Source organism: Pipra filicauda, unplaced genomic scaffold, assembly GCF_003945595.2.
Source record: "Pipra filicauda isolate LSUMZ 115617 unplaced genomic scaffold, ASM394559v2 scaffold51_size4534324_pilon, whole genome shotgun sequence".
NCBI classification, from domain to species: domain Eukaryota; kingdom Metazoa; phylum Chordata; class Aves; order Passeriformes; family Pipridae; genus Pipra; species Pipra filicauda.
The window spans coordinates 3,297,854-3,317,675 of record NW_024104665.1 but is presented as its reverse complement, the minus strand read 5'-3'; the positions used below and the strand labels follow the sequence as shown (position 1 = coordinate 3,317,675).

General features: G+C 36.3%; 1 protein-coding gene across 1 annotated transcript in view; it reads right to left on the bottom strand.

Moving 5' to 3' along the window:
* Positions 1–19,822, bottom strand: part of CAMKMT (calmodulin-lysine N-methyltransferase) — a 217,873-nt gene that overhangs the window by 44,222 nt on the left and 153,829 nt on the right. The window contains exon 4 of the mRNA XM_027723390.2: positions 710–770. Within this exon, the coding sequence (XP_027579191.1) occupies positions 710–770 (61 nt within the window). The remainder of the gene's footprint in view (positions 1–709; positions 771–19,822) is intronic.

Here is a 19,822-nt window from a genome sequence, read left to right as displayed (position 1 = left end):
AAGCTGGTTTACTTGTATTAGCCTTACACCCTCACTCAGAACACAATTTATGCCTCCAAATGTATTGCTATAATGGCTTTCATTGCACCCCATTCATCCTCTGGAAAATGAACTTCAAGGATTTCCAAGTGCAAATCTCAGTATACCCAAGGGGAAAGAAAGAGGATGCAGGATGGATTTTATTTTTAGAAGTTCCTATTGGAGCCCTGATGGCTGTCTTCTAAAAGTTTAGAAAATGTGAAAAAAAACCCCAAACCCAAATAGAAGTGCAGGATGTTTCAAAACTATTTCACAACACTCCATTACTATATGTGGTGCTAATTCCTCCACTACCACATGCAGTGCTTATTATGTATTTTCTCAGGTAATATTTTGCTTGCTTTTGCAACAGATGTCAGTTTAAAGAATATCTTATTTTTCCTGACCTTCACAATCAGTACTGATCGATTGGAGCTTCACTTTTGTTTCCCAAAAATCAAAGTGAAATAAAACGCCTTGAGTGGAAATCAAAAGTCTTTGACATATAGCAGAAAGCTTGCTGTGCAATATTAGTACCCAAAGGCAGCTCAGAATTCTTTGTTAAGAGCAACATGCTTTCACCTTGAACATTTTAAATTTAATCTGAAGACTTAAATCATAGCAATCTTCACCATGCAGATACAATAAAACTAACAGATTGGAAAATATCTTTTTATGTTTAACTCTGTACCTGAATATTTCATTATGCTTTAGGCAGTAGTAAGCCAGCACTTCTTCAGATGGCCAGAGACCTATAAAACAAAGACATTCGCTTTCTTAGAACAGAATTTTTTTTGTCTAAAATAAAATTTGAATGTATATTACCATTTGCAGACTTCTACCCACTGTTTCATTTTCTAAATCTGCCATAAAAGCATGGAATAAAGAAAAAAAGAGAAGACCTATGATTTAAGCATTAGATTTGAATATTTCATAGATTTCATCCCAACTAATTATCAGAAATTTATAGATACATGCACATACACATAAACACACATACATCTACACATAAGTGTGCAATACTCAAGACTTTAAAAGTCATATAAAATTCAACTCATTTGGGCATTCACATGAACATCAACCTGTTTGTACCAGGCCAGATACAAGGCCAATCCTGCCTTGTAGCCTGTTTCCAGCAGGGGAGAGGAGCCCTCTCCTTTTTCGTTAGCTATAGATATAATCATACTACAGTCACTCCATTTCTTCTCAGTTCATTTTTATTTAGTTCCTTTTCTCTTAGTTTTTGTTAAGTCAGGCAACAATCTGACTGTAAGGAACACTGACCAGCAGCACATGCTAAGGACAAATGCAGGACTAGGGCAATAAAACAGTGTGATTTCTAGTTGTAGCTCAAGAAGTTCTTGAGGAGAAGAGGAAATACGAGTGGTAAGTTCTGTTTAATAGGCACTGAAGAATTTTTCTAGTTGTTCTGTGGACTGTGTAAACTTTTCATAGCTGCAACAGGAAGCTCCACAGTTTTACCATGCTGTATAAAGAAACACCTCCTCTCTCTTGTTTTGTATGCGTCCCTGTCATTTTCATTTAAATCCCCCTAGTTCTCCTACGGGAAGAGAAGGAGCAATCTCACTTTTTTCACCTAATCTGAATTATTCATGACTTTATAAGCTTCCATCATAACACTTTCACTGGTCATCATCATTAGCAAGTATTTAGGCACCCATGCAAATTTACTTCTTCAAAACTAGTCACTCAGGAAACTCACTGTTTCATCAGACCAGTTTTCCACCTGACATGAACATCTAACTGAAGTGCCGTGGCCCACGGAGAGGGCAGCACAGATCCTGTGTGCCTTGCACGCTCTCCTGCACTCTCCAGACTCCGGTGCTGGAGGCATGGAAAACAGACTCGGGCACTTGAGTTAGGTCTGCAAAGGTTCCCAAAGCTAGAGGAGGATAAATCTAAGGCCTATGCAGCCAAATTATGGTTGTATGTGTTTTTCATCTGTTATTGCTCAGCAATGAAAAAACACGTTTACATGTCTGTCTACAGGTAAAATCCAGGGTCAGCTTCCCCCCCCTCCCCCAACATACGGCACTATGAATTAATGAGACAGAAACTTAATATTATGAACTACAGACATTTCAACAGTTTCAGTAAACTTAAAACAGACATGTAGAGCATCCTTTAGGTATTTCTAGACAACTGAATTTCATGCAGCTTACTATGTATGTGCATCCTTTAGATAATTTTTAACAATTTTTTTGTACTCAAGACTTTAAAAACATCACGACATTTTTAACAGAAGCAGAGTTTGTGAGAAAAACTGTCTTCCTTTAAATCACTTAGAGCCTGATTGTAAACATCATCAGTATAATTCTTCCTTTCCATCTAGTAAGTATTCTGAACTCATAGTGATTAATAATGAAAATTTATTAATATCTTTCCTGCATGCAGATCAAGCAAAAGCCTAGGCAAGATTTGTCCAAAACTTTGCCTATAAGTTTTGTATTACAAAGATCTTAAAGAACGACAAAATAGAGTGATAATACACATATGTGAAAAAACCACAAATGCAATATTGGTATTTATCCTGTTTAAGTCAGTTTAGGCTGATCAGGTGTTTGTGAATGTGCTATTTTGCTTAGGCTTGCTAAGGGTGAAAACAAAATATTCCCACAAGACTACTCACCCTTTAGTGAAACATACACTAAGAATCGTACAGGGTTTTCTATCTCCCTTTGAGCACTTCAATGCTTTTGAGCATTGAAATATGCTAAAATGACAGATTTTGCAATAAATATAATAACTGTTTAAATACTTTAGTGTATAACATAGAGAATGTTTCAGTTTGCAGTGACTGCTGTATACTCAAGCAATAAAAGTGCTTTTTTAATATTTAGTGAAGACACAGCTAATTTAATACCATTTACAATACTTATATCTCACATTAAAAAAAAACCCACACCCACAAACATAAAAATCTGAAACCCTTTTATAGCAGCCTGAGTGAATTTTAAAAATACTTGTCAACTGTAGCAAAATCCTTCAACATCTGACTTTTCAATACCCTCAGTCAAACATCTCTCACTTTTCTACACTTATTATTGAAAGGGCACTTTGAATGGTGTCACTGAATCTTTTATGAGGGGTCACTGTTCTTTCCCCTGCTACCATTACAATGTTGATACCAGCTGAAACTGCAGGTGTATCAGATAGCTCTGTGCTGAGAGAAGGGTAAAGCACCTTTGGAAAGACAATGCTTTTCTTTAGGCAGATGCCAGCAATGCACACGTCTCCTCCCTGCTGCCTTCCCCATAGGGAAGGAAGTATCACCTCTGCAATGATATAAGCAGCTGGCAGCTAAAGAAGCAGGAGTCAGGAGGTCTTTCATGAACACGTCTCAAGTGTGGAAGCACCCAGCTAAGCCAAGAAGCCAGAAGCCAGAATACCTGTGTTAATTTTAGTAAAAGGAAAAGCTTCTCGTGCTTGAACAGGTAGATAAGCCTCTTTACCTTCAAAACAAGGATCAGCTTAAAGATCCATGTGGAGGAGTTTGCATTCTGTCTTCTTCCCCTTCACTCTGACCTACATTCGTCAACACAATGACCTACATTTTGAAGTTGCAAGTACAAGATAGTTCTGCTTCTGTTAGAAAACATACCTCTGTAATGCAGAAATGCAGCAATTCCTATGAATTAACAACCACTAGGTTGCGAAAAGCATAATGTATTTCCTGCAAACACATACATATGGATACGGATTAAGTTTCCTGTGAACATACTGAAAATAATTCTTTCATATTTAAAATCAAATTATTCTCATTTTGATTTCTGAATTTGATTAGAAATACATAACATTGGTACCTATTTGCATGTGCAACAACTTACAAGATAGTAAATTATTTACATATGTATAGGCAAAAGAATATCAAAAGACCCCCCAAATGGTGCTCATATTTACAAGCCTATGAATATATAAGTCCTAGACAGAGAGACTAAAAAATCTCACCGTATGAGGAAAAAGAGAGAAAAAAGAGGTTTTCTTGCAAAAATAAATATTTTGCTTCATTTACTGGAGGTTTTAAAACTCTTTATCACCTTGATAATTACAATGTGCAAACAGAGAATAATTGCCAGAAAACACTGGAATCTCTATTGACTGCATAAAAAAATTAAGCTGCATTGCTGTTCAAAGGAGAGCCTCAAGAAGGGGCATGTCTGAAGACAAGGGAGAGAAACAGTGTTCACAGAGCAACGCCTGCCCACATTTCAACTCCTGGCAGGTATCCTTTAACCACTAGTGTGGAGTAGGAGATCCACTACAAATGTGCTATCAGAGAGATGATGTCTACTTCCAGACAGCTTTATCATACTTATTACAGTAGAAGGGATAGAAGAACATTGTCACTAAATTGTGTGATGCTGGATAGAAAAATGCTTCATGTGCATCAGAGACATAAAAAATCAAGGCATTTCTATAGCACTTATCACCATATCATAAAATTTCACCACAGTAATGGAGTCTACCTCACAAGAACTTGACGACATCATGAATTTCTATCATCTCAAGTTGGCACATTAGAAACCAAATGAAGAGACAGAGACAGATTAAGTTACTTAGACACATATAAGGAAAATATGGGAAGACCAAGAAAAACAACCTGAGCAACTCCTACACCCTGTGGTATGATGTAACCAAAAAAAGACACCCCAACTTTTCCTATAGAGGAACAACACTAACAAAAATCAAAATAATGCTAGTAACACATAACTTTAGTTGGTTTTATTACTCTCATTGTGCTTCTATTGGAAAGTGTCAGGTCCTTCTAAACTATGTATAGACAGCCTCCTGAGGATGTATTGTTTTAACCATCAGGTGGAGCACCACTAGTCCGAAGTAACACAAAACTGTTCTTCTGCATCAAATCTAAAAATGATGAAACCTGTAGGATAGTACAGGAAATTGTCTACCAGAAATAAATTATCTAGTATTAAAAAAAAAAAAATTAAAATTATTGTTTCTCCTCTGTTGCTTTTTATCACATATTTTAAAGAATGCTGTCACACCTTTGGATAACAAATATTGAGATCTGATGTGAAGTTATAAAAGAACATGATGTCAGTAGAAAAGAATTTTGAGGCATGTATTTTTAAAGAAGACATTTGATTATTGGAGCCATTATGTCTCAGCGGAGCTCCACAGGAACTTTAACTGGGATAGTGCAGGATTAGTAGAACTCTGATCTGCTACCTGCCAGCACTGCACACAGGAAACATAGGGGCAACTGGACTTGACAGGTGAGCTGTCCCTTGAAGCTCTGAGTAGGAGTTATAAGCTGTCCTACAACTACTTAACTCACGCTAGGAGATTAAAAAGTTCCTTTCCAAGCTGAGCCAAAATGAAAGTATTTTCATATTTCCCTAGCACTTCACCCAGCTACATGTATAGATGTCTGATCTCAAAATTCAAATTTTGTCTTTTATTTGCACTATTAAACTATAAGGTGTCTTCCTATTCATTTGAAGCCTCAAGTAAATTTTGCACAAATCATATCTTAACCCTCAAAAGCAAAGACAATTTAAATTTGAAAAGTCAGTCATTTTGCCCATATGAATATACTCAAAAAGATCTTCTTTTCTACTATGCCCTGATTCTTGACTATATGAAATCACTTTATGTGCTTTAATCGAACCCGGGTCACAGAGGTGAGAGTCAGGCACTCTAACCACTAGAGGCAATCCACCTAAGAGAAGGTCACTCTAAACAAACCTACATCCTGGGGACCTCACTGCCACTGTCCAAGCTTTGCTCGGCCCCGGCAGATGAACCTCAGGACTAAAGGGTGGGCTCAGTTCAGCGCACACTGTGTCTCACCTAAAAATCCACTGCGCAGGCTGGAAGGGTCAATGACCTTTCCCAAAAATCTTCGCTCGCGAAGACTGGCCATTATTATGTGCTTTAATATTCATCAAAGTGAGAGGAAATAAAGCAGTTTGAGGCAAAGAGATCAATAATGTCTCAAAAGTAGTACCAACAACTGTACTAGCAATGATAAATTGTTTTCTGCCCTAAGTACTTTTTATCCCTACTGACAACAATTGTTGGTGGAGAGTAGAGAAACCTTTGGCATTCCAATGGGCTGCACAGAGGTGTTAAATTAAGTATGTATCTAGACAGGTAATTATTCCCCATTTCTTCTCCTAAAAGACTGTAGAGTAGATGGAAAATTCCCAAAACTAAGGGTTACTGGTCTACTGGAAAAGGTTATCCTAGGAATATAACAAAAGGAATCTAGGAATTTAAAATAAGGTTCTACCATTCTTGCTGCAACATTGTCATATCCCTAATTCTACAGTATTGAATGTTATTTTCTACTGACTATGTGACTATATCCACATCACATGGGAAGGTAACCTTGATGATTTGATCCCACATAGTTTTTCTGTGGATCACCATGCACAGCATGCACAGTAAGAAGCATTGTCCACCCGCTGAAGTTTCTGGAGAAGTAAGAGAGCAGGTCAAAATCAAGGTTCAACAGCACCATTACACTTTGGAGTTAAACTTCAAACTTAAACTCTAACAAATATTATGAAGCCTTCTGTCAGCAGAGCACTAAACTTCACTTCCAAATCAAAGAGAAAACATGAAATTATGAATAGGATAATTAAGACTACATACAAAGTGGATGCACAGTGAATGTCTGCCAAATACATCTTGCTAGTAACATATAACATGGGTGTTCTAATTTGAGTAGTTGCTTGAGTAAAGACCACCTGCAAATAATTGCACTGCTGTAGTTATTTGGCATGGATAATGCCAAAAATACTTCTAACTCTAAACTTCCTTCAAACTCCATACATTAAGCCTCTTTTCAATACAATTTTATGATAAAAAAATGGTCCTCAGTATAGACAGGGAGTAAAGATTTTATTTTCATTCACTTGTTCACACAGCATACAAAATGTGACACAGATGAAAGGATAATCAGTAATCCCTGCTACCTAAGATCCCACCTAAAGCGTATTGAATCTAAAAAACATAAACACATGTAATAAGGCACTAATACTACAAATATTCATTTTTTAGATAGCATAAAATGTATGCCTAGAGGAGTGGAAACCTTTCATAGAAAATAACTTCCATAATAATCTAAAGTTAATCTGGTCACTTTAGCAAAATGAAGGAATAGAGGGAATTGCTAAGCAAGGAAAACACCCACTGAAAAAAAAAAATCTTGTTACTTCATTCTGTTTCCAGCACACAAAGAAGTTTAAGTTTACACCCATCTACAGCAGAATCACATAAAAGAGGAGTTGCCAAGTTAATTACAGATGGTGTGCCTGGAATTGCAAAATTATTTACTACAAATGTGAATTTGAGAGCAGATTTTCAAAAGGACAACAGCTACAGAGTAGTGTGCCCTTCCGGACATTTGGCAACTTCAAATGCCAACAATTTTAAGAGCTAACCTGTCTTGAAAGTCCAATTGTCTAATCTGTGGCTCTGCATTCTGAAATTTATCTCAAGACTATTTGCAAGTGAGCAACTTCGGCAGTAAGCACAAACAGTGCAAAACAAGAAAAGTATTTAATGGCCTTTACAGTAGCATCTTATATCTATGCCTTACTGCACCTGGCTTTTGCAGATGGCAAACCACCTTTTAAGTCCAGTGAAGAGGAGTAATTTGAGGCAGGGAGAATGGCTAGCTTACTTTTCCACAGCGGGAATGCTATAAGTGAGTTTGAAAAGGTACAAGAACACCAGAAAAAAAATAGAAGAGAATATAAAGAGAAACAAGTCTCACCATTTTTTCCCTATGCACATACACTTTGTAGAAATTCTTGTCTCTCTTCCAATCTAAAGCAGAATTCATGATATTCAGATCATTGAAAAATATGTATAAGCACCGGCTGAGATCTTCAGCCTCAGCAAAATGGCCTCAGCACTGTATCTCTCACTTTCATTCTCATTATTATTCATGACTAGGAGGGAAACATGATGGTCTGCAATCTGCAAATTTCTTTTAGAGTGCAAACTTAAGAAGCTCGGTGGAAGTGATGTGGAAATACAGTAACAAGTCAAAGCTGTAAATGTACGCATATCCCTTCCATAAGAAAATCGGAGAACTGTACAAATCTACTTGTATGATTGTCTTTAACATCTTTTTCAAATGAATGAATTTGTGTTGTGTGTGCGTGGTTTTTTTACCTAGTTTTCAAATAGTTATTAAAAATTAAACAACACTGGAACAAACCTTTTGTGATTATAGCCTTCATTCTCCTGCAAAAAACTGGATCTATAAATTTATGTACCATTGTAGATGTAAATTACAAAATTTTATATTCAACTATATTAAAACATCTATTCCAAAAATGATTACCAGTTGTGAAAAGCAGACAGGCTTATCACTTGCTGTCAGTTGTTCATGTCTAGTTAAGCAATAATGTGCTAAAACTGCTCTTTTGTTTTGTGTAAGAATTTTGGCAATAGAAGAAATGAACACTCGTTTAATAAAAACTCAGGCTGCTTTTTGCTTTGATGGAGGAAGCAGCTGCCTGTTTTCATTTGCTGCAGAGCAGCAAAACCCATCAATATAATAAGCAGCTTAGATGCATCCATCCACAGCATCTGTAAGGATATAGGGCTATTCGCTCAAAACCAATCCTTGGTTTAATTTTAACAAAGATGTGTCTGACATGTTTGAAAATGCATTATAATAGGGTTTTGAAATACTAGCATTTTCTCTTTTCTTTTTTAATACTTTTCACAGATTTCGAAAGGCAAGTATACATATTGGAGTGATAGAAATGATAAAACAAATATTACTATAGCAAACAGCAGAACTAGCCTAAAAATGCAAAGATGGAACATTAAGAGATGCCTTCTGGTTCACAGAGTCTCCTGTCCCTTGAAAATACAGAAAAATAGTGTTTCAGCCTTTTCAATGAAGAGTTTTTTTCATCATAACCAAGGGCAGAGAAAGATACTAGAAATAAGTATCACTGACAAAACCCCTGTGAAGATCATAGATACATTACACAAATATATTTCCTGAGATACTCCTTTCCTTCCCCACCTTATGCTTTGTTAAAAGTAAACAGATAATTGCTTATTTCCAAAGACACTTATCAAATTATTTTCTACTATTTCCTGAAAGTAATATAATTGTTATTGAGTTCCAGCAGTGTGAGTTTGTCCCAAGTGACAACTTCTGATTGCAATAAAAAAATTTTAATTAAAAGTATAGTTATAGGAGTTTCATATATAATTACAAAAACAGGAAGAGAGAGATAAAAGGCCATCTGAGATAGAAACCACAAAACTCTATTTTCTCTCTAAAAATGTGATATGGCACATCTATATTATTAAAAATTCTTAAGACGTTATTATTATTTTAGTGCTGTTCGGCTTTCTAAGACCTTTCTAAGCTGAGCTTTTAGATGATTTGCACATTAACTGAGAAGTCAGATAATTCTTAATCCTCCTCTTTTTCAGATCCAATAATGGATAAGGGAGCATCTTAGCATGATCAACTAGCAATCTGCCTAGTCTGAGTGGTAGTACACCTGAATTTAGGATTAGTCATCCTGTTTTCATAATATCTGATTTAAATGAGCACTCATTCTGAGAAGCATAGAAAAAGAATATTCAGTGATATTTGAACTGTACCATTTCAATATGTAAGAATAAATCTGGAGTGCATGCATATTTACTTGCTTCACAAACAAGAAACTATATAGAGAAAGGAAGATTTTAAAGAACCATGTCCAGGCAAATACTTAGATAGCTCAATTAAATAGCTCTTTTTCTTCAGTATTCACAATAGCTTATAGATATAGTCAACCATATCTCAGGTGTAGCCTGGTATTTCTATTTAGTCAATCCCGATATCCTAATTCCACTTTGTCTATAGATGAAGTGAGGAAACTAGTTGGCTTGGGGGGTTTCGTGTGGGTTTTTTCCATGGGATTTCACCGTTATTTTGGGTCTGTTTGATTGGTTGGTTTGCTTTGATTTTTACAGCTGTATCACGGGTAGAGAAGGTAAAACCCTGTAGATTAACACTGATTACTAATATTGCTTATCTTCCTCAAGTATTTGATATAGAACACAGAAGTTTCAGTAACTGCCCTATGCACCCTTATGTAATGCTCAAGATAAATAAAGTGGACTTTATTTAGGGGATTTTGATTGTGTGCAGAAGTGGTGTCTATAGCTTGGATTTCTTGTGTCTGGTTTGTGGTTTGTTGTTTGGTTTTTTCCCCATCAAATTAACTAAACAAAGACAATACCTTTTTGGTTGCAGTAGCTTCACCATTCTCCACAGTTAACCAAATTACTAGAAAAGTGTTTGTTCTATACTGCCAGGAGATATTAACTGGGTACAAGCAGAAATAATAATTGCATGCACAGTTCAGTTTGAAGGCTTTGGACCGTCTTTGTCTAACAGAACGGTTATCTTAGTACTTGGAATTTCATGTACTGGCAAATAGTAACCATACATCCTTCATAAACTTAAAAAAAAAATTAGGTCACCATATTGAAGGAGCCTTTATTCTTTCTCCAGGGGTATTTTCAACCAGTGCTAAGTGTGCAATTTTCAAAAGTCTGACAACGATACTGCAGCAAGTGCCCAAAATCTCCCTACATCACTAAACCTTGTTTTCATCTCACATGGGAAAGGATTTGTAACAAGTTCTTTAAGTGAGAATGCTGCACAAAGATGAACCAATCTCAGACGTCATTTACAGATCTACATTCCATATGAATTTAGACTGTAGGAGTTAAGGCAAACGCTATCATTTCTAGAGAAGGAAAATTTTTTTTTTGTGAAAGGCCAAGGACTAAACAAGCACAAACATCCTTCAGGTCCTTCCAGGTCAAGTTTGACATACATTCATAGGGCAACACAAGATACTACCATTGCTCGTGGCTGGTTTTGCCTGAGCAGGTTTCAAGAACCATAGCTGTTATCTTGCACTTTTCATGAGCACTAAATACAAGGGGCTAGATCTTCAGCTGCTACAATGCCAGTGTATGCCCAGCTAACAAACCAGCCTTGAATTTGAAGTATGCATGGTCTTTCTGAGAAACAAAGTAGCCTTTATTATATTAGTACATGCTAGTAATACTGCTCTGGATCATTTTGTACAGTCAATCCAAGGGTAGCCTTCTCAGGAAATCAACGTTTCAGTGGGTTGTGTTAAGGGAGGATACAAACGTGACAAGAGTATAACTTAGTTTCCAAAGTGGCCTGAAATATTAACAATCAATTTTCCCTGATAAACTTTCACATTTTCCATGTTACTGTAACAAACCATGACCTAACTGACCATCTTCTTATTTTACAAGGCATAAATAATGCAAAAATGAAGTACAGGTACTACAAGAATTCTGCTGGAAAACATTGTAGAACTCTATAAACACTTACTCTTCTATACTCTGACACAGAAGTGCTCTTAGGTCAAGAATAATGTGCTTTGACTAAGATATATAGCTTAGGGACTTATGCCATTTTTCAGTGTTGAAAGACTTTATTTCAGAACATCTAATGGACTGAGTCTCAGAAACAAAGGAACAAAAGCAAAACAAATCATTACACTCAATTTAATTAAATGAAAGCCTGAAAAAGCCTATAAGCTAACCTCATAACAATATGTTTATGTTTACAGTTGGTAGGTCTGCAAAGAGAGTTGATCAAATTATTAATTAAGTGAGCACACATTCTCTGACTTCAGGAATTGCTCAGTCATATGCAAGCACAGAAATTGGATCCCATCAATTTGAGTAGGACCCTGCAAGTTGAGTAGGAGGCCTGTCCCCTGTGTACTACGTTCCATGGTGACCATAGACCCTTGGGCAATCCTAGGATTCTCCCTAGGGAGTAGTAAGGTTTTACAAAATTCAAAATAGGCCACTTCATTCTTTCAGGCAGTTTTTACTAACAGCAAAGCCAACACAGTTACTACAGCATTTCTTCCACAGATAGACCTTGAAACACTATGTTAAGCCTCATGCCAAACTTCCATATTAGCAGGTAAACTCTTCAACACCCAGATTATGTTTTCACTTAATGAGTTTTGAGCTCAGACTTTACAAATGGAGAGACAGGTGTATAATCTTCTGAAAGCCAAACTTTTCCCTTAAGGTTTATGTGTGTTGTGACACCATTTTCATATAGCTCTTAGTAGAGCTATAATAGAGTAATAACACTGTAATAATGAGGAAAGCCACTTGTTTTTTTAAGGAGTTGTATAGCACCATTATAGTAATCAGCAGTTAATAACAAATTTTAGCACTTTCTTGTTGTTCTCTTTTTCTGTTAAGAGTTTGAGTCACAATATAAGAGTAATTTCCTGTTACTTCCAGGGAAGGGAGGGAGGGGGTGGAGGAAGACAGGATCATGAAATATATGCAATTTTCACATATAACACTATGTTGAAAATGTAATTCTCTATGTGTTCTTTTCTAAAAATATGTTCTATATTCCTGAATTGTCTTTGCTATCGGGAGCAGGATTGAAATCTCCACTTTAGTATTTATCTAAGGCTGTGATAGCTCAGTTGTCTGCCTCCAAATGCCAAGATAGGGGGAATCTCATCAACCGGAGACCAGCTGCATGATGGGCAGTTAATAGATATATCAAACCTTAGGATATATGCTAAGCTGAGGAGATGATTGGTTGGTTGATATACTGATTGATTAGCATAGGGAGAATGGGTTTCTTCTTGACAACCTAAGATTATGCTTCAGCTAAGCTCAAATTGCTTACACCTCTTCTATTGGGTTTAAAATTACAGTCCTGTCATCTAAAATCTCTCTTCAATGAAATTTTTACCATATATAAAAATTAAAGGGAAAAAGAAAGTAGGTGCAATGGGTAAGAGTAAATGGAGTAGATATATTTCACACTACTGCTGTTGGTATCACTAGAAAAAGTTGATAAGTAAATCCACTTGAAATATGTTACGTATTCTGTACACTCCTAGAGAGCACTTTACAATAATTTAGAAGGGGGGATGGGGAGGGAAGTTCAAAGTCCTAAAAAGGAAGCAGTGCTGATATTATTGCTTTTAAAAAACTACAGTAGTTATTAAGCAAGGTAATTATACAGTTGTGATACTACCAATACATTTTTGTCCCTCTACAGGCATTTCCTAGGTTTCATAGAAATATATTTAAATTATATTATACATGAGAGAAATACCATATAATTGCAATAGAATGCCTCACTTCACAGAGAAAGGCTTACATTCTGCATGCTAGAGTTCTGTATTTTTCCTTGAGAAGTCCAGAATTTGCTTTCCCGTGAAAGCAGATAGAATGGAATTTTGTTTACAAAATATTTTAGACTGCATCATTAGCAGGGCACGGTACTTTAATAAAACTAAAGTAATTTTTAAAAATTACTATACTACGTAATTATATGTTGCCATAACAAATGTATTTCTTACACGTATCATCCATTTAATTCCCAGCATTACATGTATCAGGCTTTGGCAGTTGAGAAAGATACAAATGTTATTAAATACATCATTGAAAAAAACAAACAAACTTTTTATTATCTTTAATTTGATACTTCCAAACACTCTATTTCCAAAAAGTCTTGTTTGCTCTACATGAGCAAACAAGTATTTAGTAGTCACGTAACAAAAAGAAAGTGGTTTATTGAGAATGTTGAAATCTGCATTAATAAATACAACTGGGTTTCTCATATTTTTTTTTTCTTCCTTTCCTATCTGCTATGAGCGGTAGGGGATCAGCTGCAACTCAAATCCCCAGCTGAACAACCCAAATACAACTGAGTGAGCAGACTTAAAACAAGGCCATTTATTGGTGCCTGTTATGCAAACAAAGCATCCAAGTCTTAGAAACAGATGTCAACTGAAGCATATGCTTACTGTAAACTGGAATTTGATTCTCTTTATAAAAATAGACTTAAATGGGCCTTCAGAGACTAGGCTGCCTCTTGTTGTATACCATTGCCTAACTTGATTCAGCCTTAAGCTTTTCAAAAGATGAATAGACTGATATCCAAGGGCAAAAAAATAAGAGTAAAAAAAAAAATTAAATGGGAAATAAATGATAACATGTTGGAGCAGTTCCCAGAAGCAATTTTACAGATTTTCTCTAAAAACACAAGACAGGAAGTTCAAAGCACAGCACAGGTCACCTATGGCATGTTGAGTTATCATTTTTATACCACTTAGGGTGAAAAAGTGACTTTATGTTCAAGTGGCAAGTTTAGTACTCTGCTTTTTCTTCTCCCCCCCTTTTTTTTTCACCTCTTCTCACATCTTGATGCCTTTTAAATGTCACTTATTTTACATGAGGCAGTTGGTGGAGACATGAGTCAACAGCAATCAGAACCATTATCCCCTGCAGCGAGCCCTGGTCCTAATGCATTATGACACCTTAGCTGGCCAGCCACCGATTTACCTTTCTGCTTCTTAGGGAATTAAGTGGCATCATGTGAAAATGGTTGTGATATGAACAGCATGGGCATAACTGGTATTAAATTTACCTCTCAGCCTAAGTGAATTTTCCTCACATGTGACTAATCAAAATGAAAGCTGTGGACATGGGCAGATCTGGCCAGCACTTCTCCACCCCTGGGATTGGGGCTATTTTGTTTTATCTCTTTGTACAAGCTGGCAGAAGTTTAAAGTGAAGGGGATAATCCAGTGCTGGTGTCTTTATGAAATAACATCCTTACATGAAGAGGCTTTTAACTGTCTGTCGCTGTCCTCTCAAAAAAAAAAGAGCGTGACAATCTCATTTTGCTGAGCACCCTCCCATGAAAGGAGAAAATAATAGCCATAACAGCTATGGCTAGTACTGACCTTACATGATCCATTATCCACTAAACACTTTAAAAGTCAGTTTTACATACACTGTGGGGGAAATTAGAGAACTATCACAATCATTTTCACTTTAGTGAATTTGTCTTCTGTTTGAAGTCAGTGACTTGATATCCTCGTACATAACTCTCCATGTCGCTCCAAAAAAAGAAAGAGGAAGTCTTGCTGTAAAAATCGATCTTGTGCAAAAAGGTGGGAAACACACCATACTTTTCCTATTGTGATTAATAAAGATACTGACAGCAGTGAAACTCAATTTAGCATGAACTTTCTTTGCAGTAAATGTGAAATAATACAAAAATCATTATATAATTTAGAAGTGTTCAACATCAGTACAAAAATATTTTTATCAATCATTTCAGCTGAGATAAGTAGGTGCCAAAGAAAGTGCAGGCAGAGCAATTATCATCCTGTGCAGTCAGAAAGATATTTATTCACAGACCAGAGCGGCTTGCATTTTACTACAAACCAGCTGTGAATGTTACTGATAATAACAGCAGTGCTAGATTTTCCTAAAGCACCATAGTCTCTTTCTAACAGCTCAATTGTACAGGACAAAACCACTTTGAGCATGAAGGCCTCTCCTACTTGCAAGACTGCTCAACTTTCTGTGACTGTGAGAATGAATTTCTAACACATGAATTTTAGGCATTTACTGTTTGCTCTAAGTTAAAGTCAGTAGCTCAAATGAGAAGTATTTCAGCAATTTTTTCCCAATAAATGCTGATTAAAAGCTATGATTCAGCAGCTAAAATTTTAAGGTTAAACCAGTCTATTTAACATAAGTTTTAGGTTCAACTTGCTCTTTAGATGCATGAAATTTGGCTATGCATTAAATTAGTCTATCTTTTTTTCTGTGATGATTTTATTCTGCTTCACACACCAGGGTTTGCTAAGTCCACACAGTGCCAAAAGACTTTGAGCTTGCAACAATCTATTCCTGTATGTAATACATGTTTGACTGGAGAAAAAATAATTTTAAAAATTTAAAAATTAGACGGTAGAAACCTATCAAGACTAAATTATGGCATTTACAATATCAAAGCATACTTTTCTTACAGAAAGAGAGACATAGAAATACGCAGATTTACATAAAAGTATTCATCTCACATATAATATTTCTTTTTTAAGAACCTAAACAAGCACCAACAAACACCATAAATAATCTTTACACTCATTTTTAGAAATGATTGAAGGTAAAGATTAGGGAGAGGGTTCAGATTTTTAATCTTTACAAACACAGGAAAACATATTAATCATGCATGGAGCTTGCCTGGGTAACCTTCATTTTATCAATGAGGCCATATAATTAAGGTCAAGTTAATGTAGAGATTGAAATTTAGGGAACATGTCAATTAAGATAAACAGGAAAATTACCTCTTCCTAAAAGGATTAGCCTCAAGTGGAAAGGTTGGTTCAGAAAATTACAATCCATTTGGTAAGGAAGACAGATCCACAGTAAAGTTAAATCTGAAGTGCATAGGCTAGCAGATTCTACCCAAAAGAGTAGCAGGGAAAAAAATTAGAATAGAATCATTCCTTTTTTATTATTTTCCCTAAAAAGAAAATAATTATTTGCACAGCAAAAAATGTTTGCAATAGGTATGACATATGTCTTACCCTTTTTTTTTCCCTTCAGTTTCAGACCTAATTGGAAAATGAAATCTTAATACTCACAGAAAAGCAGAAGATACCTTGTTTTCAATGACGTTACACATTAGGGTCATTGTAACAATATCTGGACCAAATGGATATTTGTAAATATGTTTTGTACCCTAAACAAAAAAGAATTATTATTGCAGAGTTTGACAAGAAACATGAGAGTGACAAGACACAAACAAAAGTGATATTCTCCATTGTCTAGAGGGTCCTGTAATTTCCCATTTAGTTATGCCCACTTCAACTTCTCAGAAACAATTTAAAAAACAAAAGTTCCATTAATTGTATTCCTGTTTTGGTTTGTTGCTTTTCTGACACTACAACAAAGAAACTAAAAAAAGTTTGAATAAAATACGGGAGCCTTTACTAAGATGAGAAAGCTGATAACTGTTTGAGACATGAAGACTTCCAGTGACACTCTTCTGATATCCTCCAGCAGAAACTCCGTACCTAATTGCATGCTACTTCCCTGCTTTCCAAATACAGAATAGCACAGTAAACACAACAAAGGTGGCAGCATTGATAGTGTCAAGGCTCTCCTGACTTGAGTAAAATGGTTAGCAATGAAAATCTGGCACTGGGATAATGGTTTTTCAAATGCATATCTGAATGCTTTCCACTTATCACCTAGAAGCACATCTGGGAAGCTGAGTTTTTGAATATATATATAAACGCACCACGTATGCATGTTATTTTTATTTCCATCCCAGAGTCCTTATAGGAAGCAATGGTGTGCAGAATTATTACTACCAGCTTCTCTTTCAGCAGCTATACCTCCAAAGTAACTTCCAAACCATCCAGCGGAATTTAAACCTCCTCGGGGGGCAGTCATTGCTCTGACAGGTCTGCCAGGATCAAAATGCCCAGGACCAGCCTGACACGACCAATGCAATCACTGCTCACCTTCTGTCCTCTCCGGTTTCTGTTTCCACAAGAGTGGCTCCAAAGTGTTACACCGCCCTGACCGCTGCAGTGCCGGGTACATTCACTTCATCTCATAGTCACAGCACTCGAATGAACCTAGCATGGCTATTTACAGATTTGCCATCTGACAAGTTTCAACTAATGACAGAATGTTTTCAAGCCATTCTTTTCCTAACAACATTCTGGGAACCAATGCCAGTTTGTCTGTATAAATGCATTCTTCTTATTTAATAACAGTGTCTGTACAAATGTGTTCTGATTTAATAACAATTCCAAAGGTTCAGCTTGGGTTTTCTCTTTATTTTTCTTCTTTATTAAATAAATACTGTAAAATAAACTATTCTTTCTACTGAATTGATATCTAAACTATAGGAATTTCAAACTATTCTATCTTATAGAGGGGCAACACATCATGATAGCTTCTACATTATGCTGAGATATTTTAATTAAAACCAAAGGCTAATTCAAGTATTTAGTGACATCAAAGCAGCAATATCACATTGCAGTATCAGATTTTTCTTTAATTCAGCTGTCAACTGTTGAAACAAGCCATTCCAATAAAATGCTAGTAAGGACCACAAATTTTCGGAACATATGTGCCAGAGAACACATTAACATTGCTGCAATATTGTTTATTAGGACAATAAAACTTTTCTTTCTTTCAGAAAAGAAAGATTAAATATGAAACAAACTTATCTATGTATCTATTGCCAAAATGGCTGAACAGGTGCAGCTTAAAGGCACCATTCCAATTATCCCCTGGGTATTGTTGTACACCTTGGTTTTGTTAGACAGGATAAAGAGGAGAAATATTAGAGCAACCAAGCAGATGGTCTGGGGAACTAGATTACACACTTCAGAAACAGAAGAGAAGCAACACATTCAACCCTTCTGTTTGGACAGAAGAGCCGTCTTAGCCTGTCTGACCCATTAGCTAGTAAACTGGAGTGTACCGCCAAGTGCTATCATGCAGTTTCTTTAAAAAGCAAACAACCTCACTTTTTATGATAGGCACCGGATCATTTTAAGAGAATTGTAGGTAATGTCTGCTGCATTAGACAGATGGTCATATCATGAAACCATATACAAGTCACCACGGCTAAAACTCACGTTCGCTATCTTGTTAATCCGCATAAGCTGCAAAACAAAGTAAACCTGTGCTGAATACTTTCCTGGTATCTAATGGTTCATGGATATGCACGTACATATAATAATCACTTACAACTGAAACATGTAATAAGGTTCAATGTTCTATTTGACATGCTTTTTCATAACCTAGTATTAATTTTGTATATATAATTTTGCAGTTGAAAATTCTGATTTTAATCTCACCTTGATTTAACCTTTGCATAACTTCACTGATTTCCATGGAGTCAATGATAAAGAAGAGAACAGACAGATTTGAGAATGGTATGTATTTCTCTAGCCATAAATAAGCTGAATTCCAACAGAGAGTAGACCAGCACTCTACCATGGCCAGGTTTTACTGTACAATTTCCAAAATACCTGGGGTTTTTTCTGTCCATGCTTCAGCACAGTTAGCATTATAATTCCAGAATGTTGTGACTGCCTTTGCAATAGTATATTTGCATCTCCCATTCACACTTACGAAAGGAAACGAGGAGAGATGTAGCTAGTCTCCTTGACAATGTTCAATAAAAGCATATCACGCCACAAAATTGTGTATCAAAAGATCTGTATTCCCCCCACTAGGCCTCCTATGGAATTGGAAGAAATATTAAAAGAAGTGGACTTCTCTATCTTGCTTATTTCTGATACACATCAGAGATTATTTGGTAACAGATTATAATTACTTGGCAATTAAATCTAGATTTTGTAGGCAATTAAAACTTAGTTAATCTTTAAAACATCAAAAAAGGAAATGTTTCCAGCAATCAGGTCTTTTCAAAACGATTTGTCTCAACGAATATTCGCATGAAGAGCCACTCAAGGCTAGAGGCGGTTTCCCCCTCCCACAACTACAGACAGCACATACAAGCCCCACCTAACCTCCTGCTCACTTGAAGGATATGTAAGATAGCACATTTCCTATCCGCTAGGCTGCTCTCAGCCACAGAAGTGCAACCGAACCCGGCAGACCAGGAACGATTTCAAATTGTACCTGGAGAGTTGCCGGTGAGCAACCACCGCCTCTTCCCCGCGTGGCAGTGCATAGGTGCACATTCCCCGTCAAGCTGACCCCAGGCAGTACTGTAAACACGGTGACAGATGCCAGGAGACAGGTCTGAAAAACTTCCAAATGAGCAATTCTAGGTCTGCTGCACTAAACACAGTAGAGTTTCTGGATACTTTCCCGGATGGTTTAACATTTGGAAAAAATACGGATGGGAAACTGCATGTGTCCAGGGTGCAGAGATCCGTAAATGAAGTCAGAG